The 22,645-nt window shown below is 42.4% G+C and overlaps 2 protein-coding genes across 5 annotated transcripts in view; both read right to left on the minus strand.

Moving 5' to 3' along the window:
- Positions 1-615: 615 nt before the first annotated feature.
- On the minus strand, positions 616-8,834 carry LOC102917542 (leukocyte-associated immunoglobulin-like receptor 2). Of its 2 annotated transcripts, XM_076569470.1 has the most exons (4): positions 6,498-8,826; positions 6,219-6,254; positions 4,969-5,253; positions 619-1,370 (listed from the first exon to the last, which is right to left on the minus strand). In XM_076569470.1, exons 1-4 carry the CDS (start codon positions 6,526-6,528, stop codon positions 1,225-1,227), a joined length of 498 nt encoding a protein of 165 aa, XP_076425585.1. In that variant the 5' UTR covers positions 6,529-8,826; the 3' UTR covers positions 619-1,224. The 2 variants fall into 2 exon arrangements, with proteins under 2 accessions (XP_076425593.1, XP_076425585.1); XM_076569478.1 differs by lacking the exon at positions 6,219-6,254 and having other exon boundaries at positions 616-1,370; positions 6,498-8,834.
- Positions 8,835-9,701: 867 nt separating this feature from the next.
- Positions 9,702-22,645, minus strand: part of LOC121826117 (leukocyte-associated immunoglobulin-like receptor 2) — a 33,160-nt gene continuing 20,216 nt past the window's right edge. For 2 of the 3 annotated variants that reach the window (XM_076569446.1, XM_076569443.1), the window contains 3 exons: positions 21,409-21,693; positions 20,195-20,473; positions 9,702-16,437 (listed from right to left, as the gene is read on the minus strand). In XM_076569446.1, coding sequence (XP_076425561.1) covers positions 16,286-16,437; positions 20,195-20,473; positions 21,409-21,693 — 716 coding nt within the window. In that variant the 3' untranslated portion in view covers positions 9,702-16,285. The remainder of the gene's footprint in view (positions 16,438-20,194; positions 20,474-21,408; positions 21,694-22,645) is intronic. The other variant, XM_076569456.1, reaches the window with a different exon arrangement.

The raw sequence follows: 22,645 nt of genomic DNA on the forward strand, positions 1-22,645 counted from the left end.
AGCAGGAGCCACCTTGAAAGGGGAATTATGGAAATCAGTAAAGTTGAGTAAAATGGGATTCTGACATCCTTGCAAGGGGCAGTCAGAGGCAGCCAACAGGTGGCCAAAGGTCTGCTTTTTGGCATAATTAGTATAATTTTCGGTCAAATAAAAGTGCCATGCAAATGGGGATGTGTTGACTGGTTTCTGGTCCTGATAAGAAGGTACAGGCAGCTGCAAGATCCAGAATAGCCAGGGAAATTCTCCCAGTTTTTTCTTCATTAGCATCTGTAAAGGAGAGGGAAAGGGAAACAACCTCAGGTGCTATCCTTTTCCCTGGGTGATGGGTTAGAGTTGACTTGTTTAACTAATCTCTCGGAGAGCCAACCAGGGCCTCCCTCTGTTTGGTCATAGATGCATGCTGACCCTCGACCTTTTCAGGACCAAAGGTCTGAAAATCATTTAAACACTCACAAACCCACCTCCAGTGCTTTTTATCTATGGTCCCTTCTTGGGGTAACCAAGGACAGACATCTCCAATATAGTCAAGAAATTTTTTAAGTCTTTCTTTTTGACCCTAGTTCCTCGTGTCCTGAGAGACTGTTTCAGTCCTGAAATAAATGAACCCTGTTTACTAAATGCTTGTCCCGTGGTAAACTTACCTTGTGTCATTATGTTGCAATTCCTCCGCATCTGTCTCACGGCCGGGCATTTCTGTGGCGATCACTGACCGGACCTTCGCTCATGAAGCCGTTTTCCATGGTGCCCTGGTGTGTGACAACGTTCAGAGCTCCTCCAAATCCTTGAGCCTCACGCTGGGCGCCCGTTGTCCCGGCCAGCGAGATCTTCAGCAGAGACCCTAGAAGGGGGGATGGTGAATAAAAGGGACAAGAGACACAAAGAACTGACAGCAAGACAGTATTCTGATCAAGCAAAAATTTTTATTTTTCTTAGGCAGGTTTTATAGTAAGCAGACCAGGAAGCTTTCTTTGGGAAAAAATCAGGGGACTCTTGAGTTGCCAAGCAACCCAACCACAAAACCTTGTTACTAATGGTCAGTATAGCAGAAAGACAAGGAAATGTTATTTTCTAATAACTCAGGACTTGTCCAGGCATGTCAAAAGTTTCTGGCTAGTGGCTCAATGCTGGACAACAGAAACTTAACTCAGGCAGGCAATATGGCAAGGCTTACAATTGTCCCTGGCACCGGCATTAGATGAGATCTGGGAAGGGGTAGCTAGGCTCTCAGCTTAGGGCTCCTGAAGGCCCCATGGGCTCTCTTCTGCTCTTCCAAGCATGCAGCAATAGAGCGCCAAGGCCCAACAGGATGATGATAGCCATGATAAGCCGGATAAAATTCTCTAAACTGTTATGTAACTGTTCACGAGATTCTGTGGAGAAAAAAAGGCAAACTTTAAAGTGTTTATATCAACAAATATCAATTTTTGGCTGTTTTTTATAAGACCACGACATTTTGGTCTCAGAATCAAATACATCTCTACATGAATTATAGAAAGACCCCTTCTGACAAATACACAGAAATGTAAGGAAAGCGAAGGAGGCTTTTTGGTTGGATGAGCTATGGCCAAATAGATATCAAAATGCAGCTACTGCACTTTCTACAATGTCAGACTCATACAAAGATCATTTTTCTTTGAAACAAAGCACAAAAAGAGATGCATGCTGAAGCTGTACCTAAATCATTACAGACTATATAGATATATGTTTTGTCTCCTGTGTGGAATTAGTGTATACATATATGTGTGTCTGTCTGTCTTTGTATGTATGTGTCTGTGTGTGTCCGTGTCTGTGTGTGTCTGTGCTTGTGTTGTGTGTGTGTGTGTGTGTCTGTGCTTGTGTTGTGTGTGTGTGTGTGTGTATAATACACATATTCATCAGATAAAGAAGAAAGAGACTAGGTTAGAATTGAAGACTGGTGGGAGTGAGAACAGAGGCAAAAGAGTAACAGAGGTGAATATGGTCACAGTACAGGATGTACCTGAGGAACATGTCATTGTAAACTCATCACTTTGTGCAATGGATAGAAACTTACAAAAACGTTTGATGTGAATTTTCTGTGGGATGAACAGATATAAACTATCAGGTAGAAAGAAGAAAAATAATAAGAAGGCTGGGTGAAAGGTGATCTTGGGGTGACAGAGATGATGTAACAAAGAAGGAACAAGACTTGAAAAGTGTTTTCAGGACACAAATGAGAGTTTGATAATGAGCCATGTGAGAACTGAGGGCAAAAGAGGACCCTGAAGAACTCTGGTTCAAAGGGGACAGATGCACTCTCTGTTGATACAAGGAATTATGTGAGGAGAATGCAAGGATGCTTTCCAATGGGGCTTTGTTGAGATGTGTGATAAATGTGTGCAAAGATAAATTTCAAATATCCCATTGGATATATAGTTCTGAACATCATAGAGGATTTCTCAGGTGCAGCAGTAAAATTAAAATCCATCATCAAATGTTGCATAGAAGTGGATGTCTAAGTATGAGCAGACCCCACCAACACTCCTGTATGCCAACTGCTCACATAAAAGCTCATCATGGGCCATCCCATTTTCTACCCTAACGGGATTTCTTCCTCCTGCCTCCTCATGTCCATCTTCCCATCTTTAACCAATCGTACTTGATGTTTTCTATCCCAAGTTTTCTATCTCAACTATGTTCCCAACTGGAACTTCCACGGCCCTGTGCCCTTTGTTCCCCATAACTGAAACATGTCCCAACTTTTAACACCCCAAGATATCCCTAAGGACCAGAAGTTCTAAGATATAAAGAAATAAGTCCCCTCCACCAAGAAATCTGGCACTGCTGTTTCAGAGTTCTCTTCTGTTAATGTTTCCTGCATTCTCCACTGGACTGATGGCTGTTCAGAGGGGGCACTATGATGACAAAGGCTGGTGGGACAGACAAGAGTAGTACTCGTCCCTCACCAAGGAAACTTCATGACACAACAGATGAAGACCATTACATATCACATTACATCACATATGGCATTACGAAACAACAAACCAAAATGCAGACGTGTGAAAGTGGATGGGAGAAAGCCCACAAGGCCTCGACCCTACATAAATAACTACAGGGAACTAGGAATGCTGAGAGTGAGAGAAATGGTCTTCCCCAGGGAGGAGAATACCAGTTGGTTATCCAATGCCAAACGGTCAGCTCTGGAAACACACAACAACATTATACAGACTAAGGAGGGTATATTAGAAATATATACATGCATCTACATATACATAAATGCATGTAGCAACAATTCATGTAAAAGGAAGCTATGGATTTGAAAGAGAAAAAAAAGGGTACATGGGAGCATTTAGAGGAAGAAAAAGGAGGGATGAAATGACATATTATATCATAATCTAAATATCTTCATCCTATTAGAGTTACAAGGTGAGACCCTGTCTCAAAAAGTTTACAAAAAGACCCTTGTCTTAGTTAGGGCTTATGTTGCTGTGATGAGAGACCATTACCAAAAAGCAAGTTGGGGAGCAAATGTTTTATTTGGCTTCCCCTTCACCATTACTGTTCATCACCAAAGGAAGTCAGGACAGGAACTCAAACAGGGCAGGATCCTGGAGGTAGGAGCTGATACAGAAGCCATGGCGTGGTACTGCTTACTGACTTACTGGCTTCCCATGGCTTGCTTAGCCTGCATTCTCATAGAACCCAGGACCCAGGGTGCCTCCAGCCCAGGGATGGCACCACCCACCATGTGTGGTGATATTTTATTTGTACTGAAATGTTATTTTAATTTTATGTTAATAAATAAAGTTGCCCTGGGGTCAGAGCTATTAGAGCCATAGTAAGAGCGTGGTGGTTAGAAGAGCTAGGTAGATTTCTGTGTGTTCAGGCATACAGCCAGTATTGGAGACATACGCCTTTAAGACCTGGAGGGCGGTACTTACAGGCAGTGATGAGGCAGTCATGTGGTTGGGTTTACAACCAATGAGAAGGCAGAACAGAAAGATTATTTAAACAGGGACACAGGAAGTACCTCCCTCTCTCGGGGAAGCTAGGAGCACTGCAGGAGGTAAGATTTTATCTCTGAGCTCTGACCTCTCGGCTTTTCTCTTTTACCTTGGCTCTGTGTTTCTTATTTTAATAAGACGATTGGTTACATCTACAATCATGTACTAGGCCCTCCCCCATGTCCCCCAGACAGTGCAGCCCTGTTGTTTAAAACATGATGAAAGATAAGCCTACAACTCACAGAGTCTGACCAGAGAGAAGAAAAGATGAAGAGGAAAGGAGACTCATGCATTGCGATCTATACAGATCACAAAGTATGTTTGAATTATTCCATGAACAAAGACCATAGAGACCATCTATGTATGACAGGAGGCTGCTGTCAGTTTCAATGAACTCCAGCCCTTACGGGCTATAATCACCATTCTGGAGGGAGCCTAGAACAAGGTCAGCACAGAGGGAGGGTCATAAAGCAAAAACAGAGGGTCTGGGGATGAATCATAGATGGTGGAATTCTTCCCTAATATACACAGTTCCCTGTGCTCTATGCCCATCACCATATGAATGGTGTCATTGTTCAGGTCAACAGTGCTAGTACTAGGAGAGTAGAAGCAGAGGGAACATAAACTCAAGATTATGTTTGGATACACAGCAAGTTCAAGGCCGTACTGAAATGTTTGAGAACCTGTCACAAAAAAAAAATCAAGAAAAATGGAAATTGAAAAGGAAAGGATTAAATGAGAGAAGAGGAGGAGAGGAGGGGAGGGGAGAGAAGGGGAGGGGAGGGGAGCAGAGAGGAGAGGGAGAGAAAGAGAGGAAAGGAAGTGAGAGGAGAGGAGAAGAGAAGGCAGGGGAGGGGAGTAGAGGGGAGGGGAGGGGAGGAGAGGGAAGAGATGAATATATGGGAGCAGAGATACAGGGCAGGGCCTGTGATAGGGCAAACGTGGTTCAGTGAGGTAGGCATCAGAGACTGAGTCTGAAGGACAGTGTGCTTGGGCAGTTACTCACCTGTCACCACCAGCTCCAGTTTGTCATTATTTTGGGACCATTCACTTCCGTTGAAGTAGTCACAGTAGTAAAATCCAGCATTTCTGTGTGTCATATTCTTCAGACTGAATTCAAACACCTCCTGGGCTCCCTGTGGGGTGCAATCAAACCAATTTCCATCCGGTACATAATGGATTAGACATACTCTGATCACTCCTGGAGGAGCCCTGCAGAAGATGGTCACAGCACTGCCTGTGGAAATCACAGCTCCTGGAACTGCCCAGATGGAAGGCTGGGGTGGTGGCCCTGAAGAGACACAGGAAAAGAGAACTAGTCCTCTGATGTCAGGAGAGCCAGGTTCCCAAGGAGCTATAGAGTAGCTCCCACAACAATTACTAACCAAGAAAATGCCCCACAGACATGCCCACAGGCCAATATGGTGGGGACAATTCCTCAGCTGATGTTTCTTCTTCCCAGAGGACTCTAGCTTGTGCCAAGTTGAAAGAAAACTAACCAGCACACCTCCAGAGAGAAGTCTCACTGCTTTCACAATTGTTATTGTGCCACAGTTCCAATGGCCTAATCATCTTTACTGTCCCCCAACAATGTCAGAATAACTCACATACCTTAATGCTATCAGTGGCTTCATTCCTTGTTTCCTGCCAGCCCAGGAATGGAACCCTGTAGGTTGCCATTCTTATCACCAAATCTTTCCACTTCCTTGGGTCAATCAACATGAAATCCCATTAAATCATTGACCTATTTCTTAGTTTGTCTCTTATTTCCACGTAAAACCCAACCTCTTCACTCACTTCCAACACACACAGACTCGAAGCCTGTGAAAATAAATGAATCCCAACTGTGCTGCACCCACACAGACAGCATTTACTTGGACTCTGTCTCATGAATGATGTGTCTCCCCAAGGGCAGAACTCAGTAAGAAAGCCAGACACAGCCCAGGTGAGAAGAGATGGGAAGAAAAGGAAAACAAACTTGAAAGCAAATGTCTGTATCCTCAGGAGGAACCATGTGTGTGAATGTCACCCCCTCTGTGCCCTTGTTTCCAAATCCTTTGAGCCAGATCTCATGTGGGCATTACTGGAGCACAGTCAAGAATCCCCACCCCAAAGATGGACGAATCATTAAGTAAGTGTGTCAGGGGCTGCCAATGAAAATTCCATCTCAGAATCTGCTCAAGAGACTTCAAGCTCCTCCCATGTTATTCCCAGCCAAACTCAGTTTCCCATGGCTAAAACAGAAAACAGACTCACCATATTGTGCCCAAATCTTCTGTGCCATTAAAAACACTGAAAATAAAACAAAAAATCTGATAAGAGAAGTCTGTCCTGTTATACACTGATCCCAACCCCAGAGCTCAGATCAAAAGACCAAAGCCAGACAGACAGACTGAGGCCATGGAAAACTCCTCTGATGCCACCAGGCCAGGTCTTCAGAGAGGGAGAGTTCTATGAGAGGATCCTAGGTTAAAAATCTGGGATTCTGTATTCATTACCACTTTGACTAAAAATAATGACACCTGTCTCACTTACCAAGTCCAAGAAGAGCAGCGCCAAGGACCATGGCAGAGTCTCATGCCAGATCTCCACATAAACAGCAAACAGAACTGGTGATACAGTCTGCACAGCAGGACACACCCATGGGATAGACCACACTGCAACCCGGAACCCCTGTCAAGGATGAAGACATCCAGTACAAAACAGAAAGAGGATATGCTCTTGCTCAAGACTTGTCTCTGGCAACTCAATTCTATACCAAAGCTCTGGACAAGGCAATGCTTCCTCCATATACTTCCTGTAGTGGCTTTAAATTCTCAAAGATGTTGTGGGTAGGAGTGATGCTGTTTCCTGCTGAACCCAAATCCTATGTAAGAGACTTGTGGCTAGTGTTTCAGAGAAAACAGTGAGATGCACCCAGAAAACACTGAGCCCAGCAGAATCTCCTGGATCAGTTAGATTTTTTTGATGGACACAGGCTAACATCATACCTGACAACGTGGAAGATGGGAGAGGAGGACCAGGGAAGATGCTGGGAACCTGTAGTATGTGGATGGATGCTCTCAATAAATTCCCCTGACCATCTAACTACATAACCAAGTGCCTACAACTGACTGACAATACAAAAAAATGATTTAAAAGCAGGTTATACATAAGGTCTGTCCAGAATCTTCTGGCTTTCAGAGTCTATATTGAGAAGTTGGTTGTTATTCTGATGGATCTGCCTTTATAAGTTACTCAGCCATTTTCCCTTGAAGCGCATAATATTATTCTTTATTCTGTATGATTAGTGGTTTGATTATTATGTGTTGAGGAGATTTGGGGGGGGGTTCCAGTCTATTTGATGATCTGTAAGCTTCATGTATCTTCATAGGCATTTCCTTCTTTAGGTTGGGAAAGTTTTCTTCTATGGTTTTGTTTAATATATTTTCTGTGCCTTTTGAGCTGGTGTTCTACTCCTTCTATCCCTATTATTCTTAGGTTTGGTCTTTTCATGGTGTCCCATTACAGCCTATTTGAAGGCCAGCAGATTATTCCCTGGTATCCCCTTTTCTGATGGAGGAGACATGTGGCTGATGTTTAAGCAAAAACAGTGAAGTGCAGCCAGAAATCATGGAACATAAACTACTGGGACACTTAGACTGTTTTAAAAGGGACACAGCAGGCACCAAATCTGACAACACAGATGGGAGGGAGGACCACGGAAGATGCTGGGGAACCATGCTTCTGTAGTATGTGGGTGCTCTCAACAAATTCCCCCAACCAGACAACTACAAACCCAAATCCCTACCTCTGACTGACCAAGCAAAAACAAAAAAGTAAAAGCAGGCTGTGGAACTAAACACGGAGTCTCAGAAGAAGAAATACAAATGGCTATGGGATATTTTCAAAAGTGTGCACTATCTTGAGCCATCACAGAAATTCAAATTGAAACTACTTTGAAATTTCATTTTGAGCCAGGCAGTGGTGGCGAACACCTTTAATCCCAGCACTCAGGAGGCAGAGCCAGTCAGATCTCTGTAAATTCGAGCCCAGCCTGGGATACAGAGTGAGTTCCAGGAAAGGCACAAAACTACACAGAGAAATCCTGTCTCAAAAAAACAAAAAAAAATTCATTTTACTATAGTCAGAATGACTAATTAAGAAAACAAAAGTTGCCATCTAAGCCTCATGGAACATGTGCTAGGGACAGAGAAAGAACTGGAGATGATAGGTGAGAGACAAGGCTGAGGTCTACATACTGTCATTGTCAAGTAGGGTCAGCAAGATTGTATACAACACTCTGGAGCTTATGCACAGACTCAGCCCCCAAACCTGCAAGCCAGCCATGGGATCCCCCTGGCTCTGGGCAATGATGGAGGCCTGAAATGGGGAAAGGTTCACTTTCTGGATTGTACCTCCTTAAAGGTCCACCGTGGTCTGAGATGACTCAGGAGGCCATGTTGGTATTGGTTATCCATGCTTCTGCCCCAAGCTACAATAAAGCCTGAGATCTATGTGAGAACATTTGCAGTCTGTTCCATTGACTAGTGCCTTGGTCCTCCGGCTTTGCTGCCTCAGGGAGCCGTGCTGATGTGAGTGGTATGTGAAACCACCTTAGACCATGTTGAGGTTCGTGGTCTCTGCAGCCACTGAGAGTCATGACGGCTCAGTAATCCATGTTTATGGCTGTGGTCCATATTACCACCAAAGCTCAAACAGATGCCTCTGTTGAGGCTGGCCCCTGAAGCCACATTGATGCCTCTGGGTGAGGGAGAGCAGGTTCCAGCAGGACCCTTTTCAGTTGATGGCTTCTGGAGTAATGCAGGCAGAGACTTACCCTCCCTTGGGAAGTTTGCCATTAGAAATCTATGTTCCAGTGAATATATGGGCAACATAAAATGTATTTTCTTCCTTTTATTTGGGGGCAGAGATCACAGAGGAGGGGTCAAACGTGGGAAGACTGGGAGGTGAGCACAATCATGGCTTATTATATGAGATTCCCAAATTATCAATGAAAACATAATTTAAAAAAAAAAGAAAACAAAGGACATTCACTGGAAACACACCAGGCTAGCAGAACAAGAAAACAGCCCCCAACTCCAGCTGACAGCCCCAAGCTGACCCACAGGCCATGCTTGCCATAAAACTACATAGGCTACCCACAAAACTTCTCTCTCTGTTCCCCCAGATTGAATCCTCCAGTCTTATCCCCAGCTCTGGAGCAGAACACCCTTGGCAATGTTCCATTCCCAGCATGCTCCCATCTCCTGTGAATGCTACAAAGCTTCCCCTTCTAACCTCCCTCCACCAACTGATCATTCTAGACCAACCCACAACTCCAGCAGCCTCCCCCTGGTAACCTACAATCTATGCCTATCAAAAAAACCAGATAGGCTGTTTCCTCAGCTCCAATCCCCCAGGCTCATCCCCAACTCTGCAGCAGAACACCAGTGGCAGCTTTCCCTGCCAATCCCCCACCTGACTCCCATCTCCTGGGGATCCCACAGACTTCCTTTTCTATCATACCTCCCCCATTGCTTTTTACCAGACCCCAACACCAGCAGGCATTCCCTGCTAACTCACAGGCCACACATGACAGAAATTCAGGGAGGTTGCACTCAGAACTTATTCTCTCTCTCTCTCTCTCTCTCTCTCTCTCTCTCTCTCTCTCTCTCTCTCTTCTCTCTTCTCTCTTCTCTCTTCTCTCTTCTCTCTTCTCTCTTCTCTCTTCTCTCTTCTCTCTTCTCTCTTCTCTCTTCTCTCTTCTCTCTTCTCTTTCTCTCTCTCTCTCTCTCTCTCTCTCTCTCTCTCTCTCTCTCTCTTCCCCCAGTTCCAATCCCCCAGTCTCATCCCCAGCTCTACAGCAGAACACCCTTAGCAACCCAACCCATGCCTCCATCTCCCTTAGATCCCAAAGATCTCCCTCCTTATAATTACCCTCTTCCCACTCATTGCCTTGTCCAAGACCCAACCCAAATGGTGCCCCTGCTAATACAAGGGCATCTCTTCCCAGAGCAACAAGTAGACTGAAGGTAAACCCATACCTCTCCTACTTCTCCTGAGATCCCATTCCCCCAGTTTTATTTCAAGCCCAGTGGCAGGAAATCTACTACAGCCTCCCTTTCCTCTCTGACCTCATCCATAATGGATCACAAAGACCTTCTCCTCCAAACTACCTTCTCCTAACTAATCCCACTACCCAAGCCTTCTACATGAGCAGCAATTCCCTGTGAAGATACCAGCTGAGCAGGCCAGGAAAAGAAGCAAAGGAGCCATCACACTCTCCAAAATTCCAGACATGAGACAGAAACCAAGGAAGAAAACACTCACCAAAAAAAAGACAAATAGAAATTATCACCTAGAACTACCTCCCCAAATTCAAATGCCTAGATATGAATGTAAAAACACAATCAATAACAGCCAGGACAACATGTTACCACCAGAGCCTAGCTATACGACCACAGTAAGCCCTAAACATTCCAAGACAAACTATGAAGATGATAGAGCTCTTTAAAGAAGAAGTGAATCCATTCTGAAAAGCCAAGCAAAAAAACAAACAGTTGCAGGAAACAAATAAAACTGCTCAAGACCTGAAAATGGAAATAGAATCAAGAAAGAAAACTCAAATGGAGGGAATCCTAGAAATGAAAAACTTAGGAATATGAACAGGAACTAGAGAGGCAAACTTCACCATCAGAATGCAAAAGACGGAAGAGAAAAATTTGGGCATTGAAGATGCAAAAGAAGAAATGGATATATTGCTCAAATAAAATGTTATATCTAAAAAATTCCTGACATGAAACATCCTTGAAATCTGGGACACTATGAAAAGACCAAACCTAAAAAAAATAGGAATAGAAAGAAGGAGAAGAATCCAGCTCAAAGTCTCAGAAAATATTTTCAAAGAAATCACAGGAGAAAATTTCCATAACCTAAAGAAGATGCCTATGAAGGTACAAGAGACTTACAGAGGCCAAATAGATTGGACCAGGAAAGAAAGTCCCTTTTCTGTATAACAATCAAAACATTAAACATACAGAACAAAAAATATTAAAAAGGTACAGGGGGAATAAACCAAGTAACATATACAGGTAGGCCTATTGGAATTATACCCAACTTCACAAAGGAGAATCTAAAATCCAGAAGGGCTTGAACAGATGCTCTGCAGATACTAAGAGAAGATGGATACCAGCCCAGACTACCATATCCAGCAAAAATTTTAATCACTGTTGAGGGAAAAAACAAGATATTCCATGATAAAGTCAAATTTAAACAATATCTATATATAAAATCAGTCCTACAGAAGGTACTAGAAGGAAAACTCCAACTAAAAAAGGTTAACTACACCCAGTAAAACAGGAAATAACCTCACACCAGTGAAACAAGAGAAAGGAAACACGCACACGAACACACACCCATACATACACACGCAACACCATCAACAACAACAAAATAATAGGAATTAGCAATCATTGGTATTTGATATTGCTCAATATCAGTTTGACTCAGTTCACCAATAAAAACACATAGACTAACACAATGGATGCAAAAAACAGGATAAATACTTTGCTGCATGAAAGAAACACACCTCAACATCAAAGATAAAGATTATCTCAGAATAAAATAAGAAAAAGTATTTCCAAGCAAGTGAACCTAAGAAGCAAGCAGGTATAGCCATTCTAATATATAACAAAATAGACTTCAAACCAAAATTAATCTAGAGATAAAGAGACATTTCATACTTATCAAAGGAAAAATCCACCAAGATGGCATTTCAATTCTTAACATCTGTGCCTCAAATGCAAGAGTACACATTTGTAAAAGAAACAAAGTTTATTACACATTGATAGTGTAAGAGTTTATAATTACACTGTCCCCAACAGAAATGTCAACCAAGCAAAAGCTAAACAGAGAAGTACTGGAGCTAGCAGACTTATAAACCAAATGGACCTAACAGATATCTACAGAATATTTCACCCAAACAAAAAAAATAATATACCTTCTCAGAAACTCATGGAACCTTCTCCAAAACTGACCATATGCTCAGTCACAAAGCTAGTCTTAAGAGATATAAAAGAAAGCTGAAATAATACCCTGTATCCTATCAGACCACCATGGATTAAAGCTGGATTTCAACAACAACAGAAATACTGCAAACTCATGGAAACTGAACAACACTCTACTGAATCACCAATGGGTCAAGGAAGAAGTACAGAAAGAAATTAAAGACCTCCTAGAATTCAAGGAAAATGAATGCACAACATTCCCAAATTTATGGGACACAATGAAAGTGATGCTAAAAGGAAAAATCATAGCACGAAGTCCTGCATAAAGAAATTAGAGAATTCTCATACCCGTGACTTAACAACACACTTGAAAGCTCTAGAACAAAAAAAAAAAAAGCAGACATGCTAAAAAGTAGTAGAAGGCAGGAAATACTCAAATTCAGGGCTGAAATCAGTAAAATGGAGGAAACAAAGATAACAATACAAATAATCAATGAAACAGAGCTGGTTCTTTAAAAAATCAACAAGACAAACCCTTATCCAAAATACCTAAAAGGCAGAGAAAAAATACCCAAATTAAAAAGAAAATAGGAAATGAAAGGGAGAATATAACAACAGACACTGGGGAAATCCAGAGAATCATGAGGACATGCTCTAAAAACTTGTAATGCTCTTAATTGGAAAATCTAAAAGAAATGGATGATTTTCTCAATAAGTAACACTTAACAAGATAAATCAAGATAAGATAAATATTTTGATACATCTATAAGCCAAGGGACACATGGTTTCAGTGTAAAATTCTACCAGACTTTCAAATAAGAATGGACTAAACTTCTGAAACTGTAAGTAAGCTCCCAATGAAATACTTCACTTTGTCATGAGCTATTGTGGGCCGTAATGCAAATACAGCTTATAGCAAATGATAATTCAGATGTCAACCCAACAGATGAATGATTCTCTGATGGAGAATCCCATTCAGGAAGGCTAATGGAACCACTGACTCTGAACATTTTTGCTCCTGTCTGCAATGTGACATGTACAGAAACAGCTATGGTATCTCCTCTATATCTGCACTAATTTCATATAACATGTATATTAATCTCACAATTACATCTCAATTTAATGTGCACATACATTTGTGGATGATCAGGAAGGTGACTTCTCATCCAACTGTATAATTTTGATGAGCAGAAATATAATAAAATATGCTTCATAACTAGATCTGTTGTTCCATGTGGACTGTAAGACACTTAGTTAGCTTGCTGACAGGGCAACTTAGCCAGATGAAGAGACTCTGAGGATAGATCACAAGCAAGACTTTCACAGATTATACACAAGGACAAAATTATGAAGTGTCTGGCTTTGTTGAATTAAGGTCCTTCAGAGACTAAATTGCACTGAGCTTCCCCTGCCAGAAGCTGATAATGAGGCTCACAGAGTTCACCTGCTCTGACCCTTCACCAATTAACACTTTGTATGAACATTCTAACCTCAGTTCATGATACAAGCTTCAAGGCTCAGTTAACCAACTGTCTAGGTTGAAGTCTTGAAATTTATGTGACTAACAGGGGGAAAATGTTAACTAGCTAACCAAGTCCAGAGAGAAACAGTTTTTGTTCAGCTAACTGTGGATGCCACTGCCCAAGAAAGTGCCAAGCAGCATGTCCCCACCTGTGCCTTGCCGTGGTAAATGGCTTTGCTCCTTATCATCTCTCAAGGAAGGTGCTACTGACCTTGAGAGGGCTTTGTAACTTTCTGAGTATTGCAAAGAGGCTCCTATTAGAAGTGTGTATACAACCAGATAGAGAGGGGAGCTGAGAAGAATGAGAGCTGAGAAAAACTAGAGGGAAAAATTAGAACTTAGGTAAAATCAGAGCTAAAAACAAGCTGTAAAATTAGAGCTGAGAGCCGGGCGGTGGTGGTGCACGCCTTTAATCCCAGCACTCGGGAGGCAGAGGCAGGAGGATCTCTGTGAGTTGGAGTCCAGCCTGGTCTACAAAGAGAGTTCCAGGAAAGGTGCAAAGCTACACAGAGAAACCCTGTCTCGGAAAAAAAAATTAGAGCTGAGAAAAGAAGCTGCAGAATTAGAGCAGAAGAATAAATAAGAACAAGACCCAAACAGTTTGTATGTAAATTTATTTAGTTTCTGAAAATACCCTCAGATTAATAAAAAGGTTCTAAATTAGATTTCAATATGCTGTGCTTTATTCTATGAACCTTGTGTATAACCTTGGAGCTGGATTCCATGGCATACATTATTCCTTCATAAGAGTTCCACTGGTCATGGTATCTCTTCACAGCAATGGAACAGAGACTAAGACAGATGCCTATACACATGGGATTTTATTCAGCTGTAAAGAAAACTGCAAATTGCAGGTAATCAGTAGGAGTTGGAAAACTTTATACTGAGTGAGGTAATCAGACCCAGAAAGACAAAGGTTGCATGTCTCACTCATATATGGATCTCAGTGCTAAGTATTTAGGTGTGTGTGTGTGTGTGTGTGTGTGTGTGTGTGTGTGTGTGTGTGTGTGTGTTTAATTTGAAGCACCAGAAGAATCCAGAAAAGTAGAAAGGAACCATTGGTATAGTGAGGGAAGAAAGATCTTAAGGGAAGCAGAATAGTAGAACAGAGGTGATATTAAAGAGAAACATGGAATCATTGGGAGGAAGGTTGGATCACGGTGAAGGTGACATTGTAGGACAAAAGAAGAATAGTTATAGAGCATAGTTAAAAATAAAATGTGTGAAAGCTGCATAGAAACCTACTATTTGATAAAGCTTCCTAAATATTTCATATATGAATGAATGTACATGTGTATGCATATGTATGTACATGTATCCATACAAAAGAGTTTACTGGAGTTGCCCTACACAGGCGATTATGCTCTTCTGGCAGTAATTAAATGTGATCAAAATTCATTGTGTGTAATGCTCAAAGATGTTAGGGGAGGGAGTAACAGACAGGATGATATGTGCTAAGGTATCAGTGGGGGTAGGAGGAAATGAGCTGGAGGAGTGAGGAGGTATGGGAAAGGCTCTGGGAAAGGGATGAGTCTAAAGTCTCATGTCACCAATGTAGTAAAATATCTCAATTAAACACAGTTGCTGATCAAAAAATAAACCTAAAGAAAAAAGATATGAGCTCTGCTTGACAAGGAAACTCATGTTGAAGTACGGAAGTTGCTCACAGGGTCAGCGGTAGAGGAGCTTAGTGAGAGGACAAGACAGTGGGGGACTCCTTGCATGAGATGGGGTAGAGATGCAGCACATACAGCTGAGTTTGGAAATATGACTGGGGCAAAAAGACATTAAGAAAAAAGACTCAGGTGAAAGAAGCAAAGCTGGAATTAGATGGACAGTTCACACTCTGTTGGAGGTGCACAAGTGTAGCTAAAATTTTCCTGGCTTGCCCACAGTCAGGACAAATCTCTCTCACCTGCCAGTCCCACAGCCACTCATACCCAACCAAGTAAACACAGAGACTTATATTGCTTACAAACTGTATGGCTGTGGCAGGCTTCTTACTAACTGTTCTTATAGCTTAAATTAATCCATTTCCATTAAACTACACCTTGCCATGTGGCTCGTGGCTTACCAACATCTTCACATGCTGCTTGTCATGAAGGAAGCTGGCAGTGACTCCTTCTACCTTCCTGTTCTTTCTTTTCTCCTCTCTGTTAGTCCCGCCTATACTTCCTGCCTAGCCACTGGCAAATCAGTGTTTTATTTATTGACCAATCAGAGTAATTTGACATACAGACCATTCCACAGCATGCAAGCAAACTGGGAACTCACTGAGTTGCTGGTGGTATACATAGCAGGAATGAGGGGTTGGGTTAGCTCGTGTCATACAAGGTCTTGGAGAACAGTCTAAATGACAGGCTGCAGTCATTATGGCTGAGGATGCTGCAAATGATACGACACTCACTTTCAGTATCTACACAAGGACCAGGGAAGGCTTTGGCATTCCCTTGTTTCTAGAGTGTTGGCCTCCATGGCAGGGCTATACTCACATCAACAATGCAATTCAGTCACATTCCAAAATAGGATGTCCACAGGGCAGGAGGGAAAAACAAAGAAGAAAGAAATCATATGCAGAGAAATAAGAAATGAGGGATGGGTACCACACAGAGATGTCCCACAGGAGACAGAAGAGAGAAACAGGAATCTACTAAATGGGGATCTTGCCTACAAAACCACACAAAGAATTCTGAAATTCCAATCACATCAAATGTATTGTACCACAACTCCAGACACTGAGTACTCTGCAGAGAGATCACAACTCCTTTTAGACTCTTATTGCAAGCATTTTGATGAGGTATAGAAAGAGGTATCTAGGCTCTCAGTTTAAGATTCCATGAAGGCCCCATGGGCTCTCTTCTGCTCTTCCACGCATCCAGCAATAGAGCCCCAAGGCCTAACAGGAGGATGATTGCCAGGATAAGCCGAATGGAATTCTCTAATCTGTAATCTGATGTAAAAGACTCTGTGGAGGAAAAAAAAGCAACATTTAAAGTTTTTATGTCAATAAATATTAACTTTATTTTCAGCTATTTTTTCAATAACGACCACTGTATTTGGTCTTAGAATAAAATACATCTCTACATGGGTTATAGAAAGACCACTTCTGACAAACAGAACTGTATGAAAAGCTAAGGAAGCTTTTTGGTTTGATGAGCTAGGGACAAGTTATATTACAAAATGGGACTAATGCACTTTCTACAATGTGAGACTCATGCAAGGATCATATTTCTTTGGAACAAAGCATAAAAAGAGATGCATGTTCAAGCTGTACCAAAATCATTATAGACTAAATATATTTGAATTGCTATTAGGATAATGTTTTGGTGGCTTTTCTGGTTCTAGTATATTCACTAGAATCAGTGGTACAACCCAAACAATTAACTACTTAGGACCCAGTTTGTATTTACAAAGTGAAAGTTCACACTTCTGCAAATATGTCTCTTGGCTTCAATTTCACAATACACATAGCAATAATTTAGTCAGTTTGATCAATATTAGATGTCTCTCTGTACTTGATTCTTGGACAATGCATTCTGATTATTCTGGCTTTCTATACTTCCCTATCACATTCCAACCTCTACCCACACTCATCCTCTCCATAAGTCCCTTTTCTATAATCATATGTTTGATTTTCTTTAGTTTTGAGATCCAATGTGTTTGACCAGGGACATCTGTGTGACCACGAGTGTGCAAATCTCCATGAAAGACTAGTGGGCTCACAAATGGTTACACAGTCAATGGCAGTGATGCCTCAATTTCCAGAATCAATCAGTGGTGACTAGCTCATCAGGGGAGTGTCAGGAACTCTTGAGCCCTTCTCCCAATCAGAGTTGGCTGTTGACAAGCTCAGTCTGAGGCAGCCTCAGTGGCCAGTGCAATTTCACTGAGTTCATAATGGAATGAATGTATCGTGTCCAAAAGTGGCATTCTGCACCCCTTCTTACCATCCCCAGCTTACTTTCTCTTCCCACCTGTTTTATCACACACAGCATGAGCATATGAGCATGGGTTGAATACAAGTCAAACTTCAGGATATGCTTGAAGGAAAACATCACTTTGTACGATGAATACACACTCATATAAAGTTCTATGTGCTAGACAAAGAGCCATAGGCAACTAGGGAAAAGGAGAGCAAGATAGGTGGTATTTCAGAGGGAAGAGCATATCAACTGATTGTCCAGTGGCAGGGAGTCAACCTGAAAACATACATACAAATAACATTCTACAGACTTACGGGTTATACTTAGACATATATACAACCATAATAAAAAAAATGGTGAAGATAGAGACCATGAATTTGAAGGAGGGCAGATATAAGAGGGTTTGGAGGGAAGAATGAACTTGCTGGGTGATAAATGGACATGAGAGGCCAGAAGAAAGTGGAGAGACAAGTAGTGACCATGATAGCAGGAGAAAGGTGATGTTGGCATGATGGGCAAAGAAGGGAAGGAGTCTGAGGGAAGTTTTTAAAAAAGGATGGGATATGGTGAAGAACCATGTAGAAATGGCACAAAAGACACCCAATAAATAATACATGTAAGAAGGCAAATGACATCTCCTGCAATGGGAACATAAGGATGAGAGGGATGCTTGGATATTAGTCAACCAGGAGCTCTACTGAAATGTTACCAGGTGTCTGAGCTGAGAGCTGTTGAATACTCCTTTAGCTACACAACCCAGGCTCATGCAGGTGTCTTCACTACAGCAGCACAATTAATGGTCATCAGAACATAGTGCACTTGAGCAAGTGTCTAAATACGTTTATCACTATTCTGGTTTCCTTTCTGTTGCTGTAATGACATGCTATGACCAATCCCAACTTGGAGAGAACTGTTGATTTATCTTAGACTTCTGGGTCACACTCTGTCTTTGAGGGAGGTTGGTCAGGAACACAAGCAGGAATCGGAAGCTGAACCGTGTATGGATGCTTTAGCTGCCTCCCTAACTGGAGTCTTGCTTAGCTAGTGTTAATGGGGGTACTGGCAGTCATACAGGGGACTGCTAAACTCATTCCACGATACTGACCAAGAACTGAATGACATCTAGGCATAGCAGTGCCCACACCTCTCATCACAGCACTTGGGAAACAGAAGCAGGTAGATCTCTATGAGTTTGGGGCCAGACTGGTCTACTTACAGGGTTCCAGGACAGCCAGAGCTGCACAGTGAGGTCATGTCTCAAAAAAACAATGTTGAAAGACAGATCAAGCATCAGATAAAGAGAAACTGACAGCTTTACCCATTCTGGATAAGAGAAATCTAATGCTGGAAGTCCCTTAAATGGACACTGGCTTGGGTATTTTATAAAGCCTCTGGGTCATCTCTTTACCTTTCCATCCTGTTTGGATACCCACGTATGCCTTCCCACCTTCTCTCCTCCTAATGCCTTTGGAGAATAAGAAGCCACCATCTAAGGGAGCCTGCTCTCATTTCCTTTTCTACCATTGTCCTTCTAACATTCATTAACATTCTGCCACCTGCTAATTAATGGCACTGAGGACAGTAAGCTGGGCTCTCCCACATCGGCTAATGATCAAGAGACTACCCCACAAACATACCTACAGACCAATCTGATCTAGACAATTCCTCACTCAGGACTTTCCTCTCAGATGACTCTAGGCTATGTCAAGTTGACGATCAAGCTAACTGGTGCAATCACCAGAGACTCCCATCTGATGACTGATTACACACAAGCTCATCACACACCGTCCCCTTCCTAGCTCTACCCGGGACCTTCACATTCAGTGTTCTGCTGTTGTATTTAGCTGCCTGACTTAGTGGAAGCAGGGTTGTGCACTTGGGTAAAGGAAGCATGCTATTAGTTTGGTTTGGCTTATTTCTTAAATGTTTTTTCTTTGAAGTCTCATAGATATATTCAATGTGCTTTGATTCTTTTCATATCTCATTTCCCACGCTCATCCCATGCCCAGCAATACCAACTCCCTCTTTATCCAACAAGTCTCGCTGTATCTTTCATGTGACATTTCTTCTTTCTGCCTCCTCAGGTCTACCCTTCCATCCCTAACCCATGAGCATCCACAATGTCCCCTAGTTCTTAAAGAACACATTTGTGGCCCTAGTCTCCTTACCTAGAAGATATCACCTCCACTGGAACTCTGAAACATACAAATAACTGAATGAGCTAAGGATACAAAACTGAATCTTAACCATCATGGAGGCTGGATTTGCTCTCTCCCTACATAATCCTACAAGGTCCTGATTAAAATTCCCCTTGTTCTCTTCTGAAAATGTCTTTATGCTTTCTCCACTAGTGTGATGGTGATTCAGACACAGCACTGCGCTCACAAAATACGGTGTGAGGCAAAAATCCAAGTCTTCCTGAAGGAAGAAACTCGCATAGATCCTTTTAATCTCCATCACTATTAGCTAGCAAGGGGTATGTGTGTTTATGCATGTGCAAGCATGCACACACTACAGTAGGTTACATGGCCAGAAACTGTGTGGAACACCACATATCATGATGGGTAATGACATCTCTTCTCCAAAAGAACACACCTGCATATGCCCTCATTTCACACAATTAGCGGATAGTGTTCAGATTCCAGAATGCAAATGAATCGACTCAAGACAGCAGAGTGATGCAGTGTGGAACAGCCAGCACACAGCTGACACACAGTGGAATTGCTGCATCCCACCTGACACATTTTTGAGGCTTCTCTGAGCATGGACTTAAAGACATAGTGTAAGACAGGAACTCACCTGTGGGCTCCAGAGGATCACTAGGCAGTGACCACAAGTAGGAATTCTGTTTGTAAGAACCAAAACATACGTAGGTCCTCCTGTGCCCTGGGCTCACGGAGATGAGGAATGTGTTGTGGTCCTGATGGGAGCAGTTCTGGTTCAAGGAAGTATTTCCACCTCTGCAGAGGATGAAGATGTCAAACAAATGATGTGTGTGACACAGGAGAGTCACTTTTCTTTCTAAGAATCCCTTGGGTCTTGAATCAACAGTAAGGGATGGCTTGATTTTGTAAACACCTAGAAGAGAAAATACCCTGTTATTATCTGGTTGTGGTGGCACTCAGGATCAGAGGGAGATGGATCTCTGTCAGTTTAAAACCATCCTTATACATACCTAGATTTCCAGGCCACAGAGGTAAATGATCAGAGTCTGTCTCTTAAAATATCACAGAAAAATGTTATTTAATATATTATTAGTGTACAATTCAGAGTCTGACCACAGAGTAGAAAATATAAAGGAAAGTAGAAATTCATCCATTGCTAATTGACAGGGATCACAAAACATGTTTGTATTATTTTCCATGAACCAGGACAATAGAGATGTTCTATGTGTGTACAGAAGGCTGCTGTCAGTTCTCATGAACTCCATCCCCTAGGGGCTATAGTCACATTTCCAAAGAGAGCCTAGAACATGGTCAGCACAGAGGGAAGGTCACAAACCGAAACAGAGGGTCTGGGGATGAATCTTAGTTGGGCAAGTTCCTACCTACTATACACAATGCCCTATGTCCTATGCCCATCACCATATGAACAGTGCTACCTTTCATGTCTATAATGATATTATTAGGATAGTACAAGCAGAATGATCAGAAGTTCAAGATTATGTTTGGATACACAGTAAGTTCAAGGCCAGACAGAGATATTTGAGAATCTGTCTCAAAAACAGTCAAGAAAAAAATGGGAATTGAAAAAAGGATGAGATGAGAGAATAGGAAAATAGTAGAAGAAAGGAGAGGAAAGGAGAGGAAAGGAGAGGAGAGGAGAGGAGAGGAGAGGAGAGGAGAGGAGAGGAGAGGAGAGGAGAGGAGAGGAGAGGAGAGGAGAGGAGAGGGGAGAGATACATATATGGGAGCAGAGACACAGGGCAGGGCCTGTGATGGAGCAAATGTGGTTCAGTGAGGTAGGCATCAGAGACTGAGTCTGAAGGACAGTGTGCTTGGGCAGTTACTCACCTGTCACCATAAGCTCCAGTGTGTCATTATTTTGTAACCATTCACTTCTGTTTAAGTAGTCACAGTGGTAAACCCCAGCACTGCCTTGTGTCATATTCTGCAGACTGAATTCAAACACCTCCTGGGCTCCCTGTGGGATGCAATCAAACCACTTTCCATCCTGCACATAATGGGTTAGACGCACATAAGTCACTCCTGGAGGAGCCCTGCAGAAGATGGTCACAGCACTGCCTGTGGAAATCACAGCTCCTGGAACTGCCCAGATGGAAGGCTGGGGTGATGGCCCTGAAGAGACACAGGAAAAGAGAACTAGTCCTCTGATGTCAGGAGAGCCAGGTTCCCAAAGAGCTATAGAGTAGCTCCCACAACAATTACTAACCAAGAAAATGCCCCACAGATATGCCCACAGGCCAATATGGTGGGGACAATTCCTCAGCTGATGTTTCTTCTTCCCAGATGACTCTGCTTGTATCATGTTGAAAGAAAACTAACCAGCACACCTCCAGAGAGAAGTCTCACTGTTTTCAGATGGAGCCTATGGCATAGTTCCAATGGCCTACTCATCTTTACTGTTCCCAAACAATGTCAGAATAACTTTTAAACCTTAATGCTATCAGTGGCTTCTCTCCTTGTCTCCTACCAGCACATGAGTGGACCCTGTGGGTTGCTAATTCTCATCACTAAACCTCCCCACTTCTCTGGGCCAATCAACATGAAATCCCCGTTAAATCACTGACCTACAACTTACTTTGTCTCTTGCTTCCATATAAAACCCGACCTCTATGCCCCCCTCCAATATCACACAAAGACTCGGAGCCTCCAAAAATAAATGAATCTTGTCTGTGCCACACCCACATTAAACAGCATTTACTTCAATTCTGTCTCCTGGATGATGTGTCTTCCCAAGGGCAGAACACAGTAAGAAAACCAGACACAGCCCAGGTGAGACGAAATGGGAAGAAAAGGAAAACAAATTCAAAATCAAATGTCTGTATTCTCAGAAGGAAACATGTGTCCAGGTGCCCCCTCCTCTATAACATTCATTTCAGTGTTCTTCTAAGCCAGATACCATGTGGGCATTACTTGCTCTTGGTGGAGAATCCCCATCCCAAAGATGGCTGCAATAGTAAGGACGAATCATTAAGTAAGTGTGCTAGTGGCTGCCAATGAAAATCCCATCTCAGAATCTGCTCAAGATGCCTCAATCTCCTCCCCTGCTACTCCCAGCCAAATATAG

The sequence above is a fragment of the Peromyscus maniculatus genome, chromosome 1 (genome assembly GCF_049852395.1).
Source record: "Peromyscus maniculatus bairdii isolate BWxNUB_F1_BW_parent chromosome 1, HU_Pman_BW_mat_3.1, whole genome shotgun sequence".
In the NCBI taxonomy this organism is placed as follows: domain Eukaryota; kingdom Metazoa; phylum Chordata; class Mammalia; order Rodentia; family Cricetidae; genus Peromyscus; species Peromyscus maniculatus.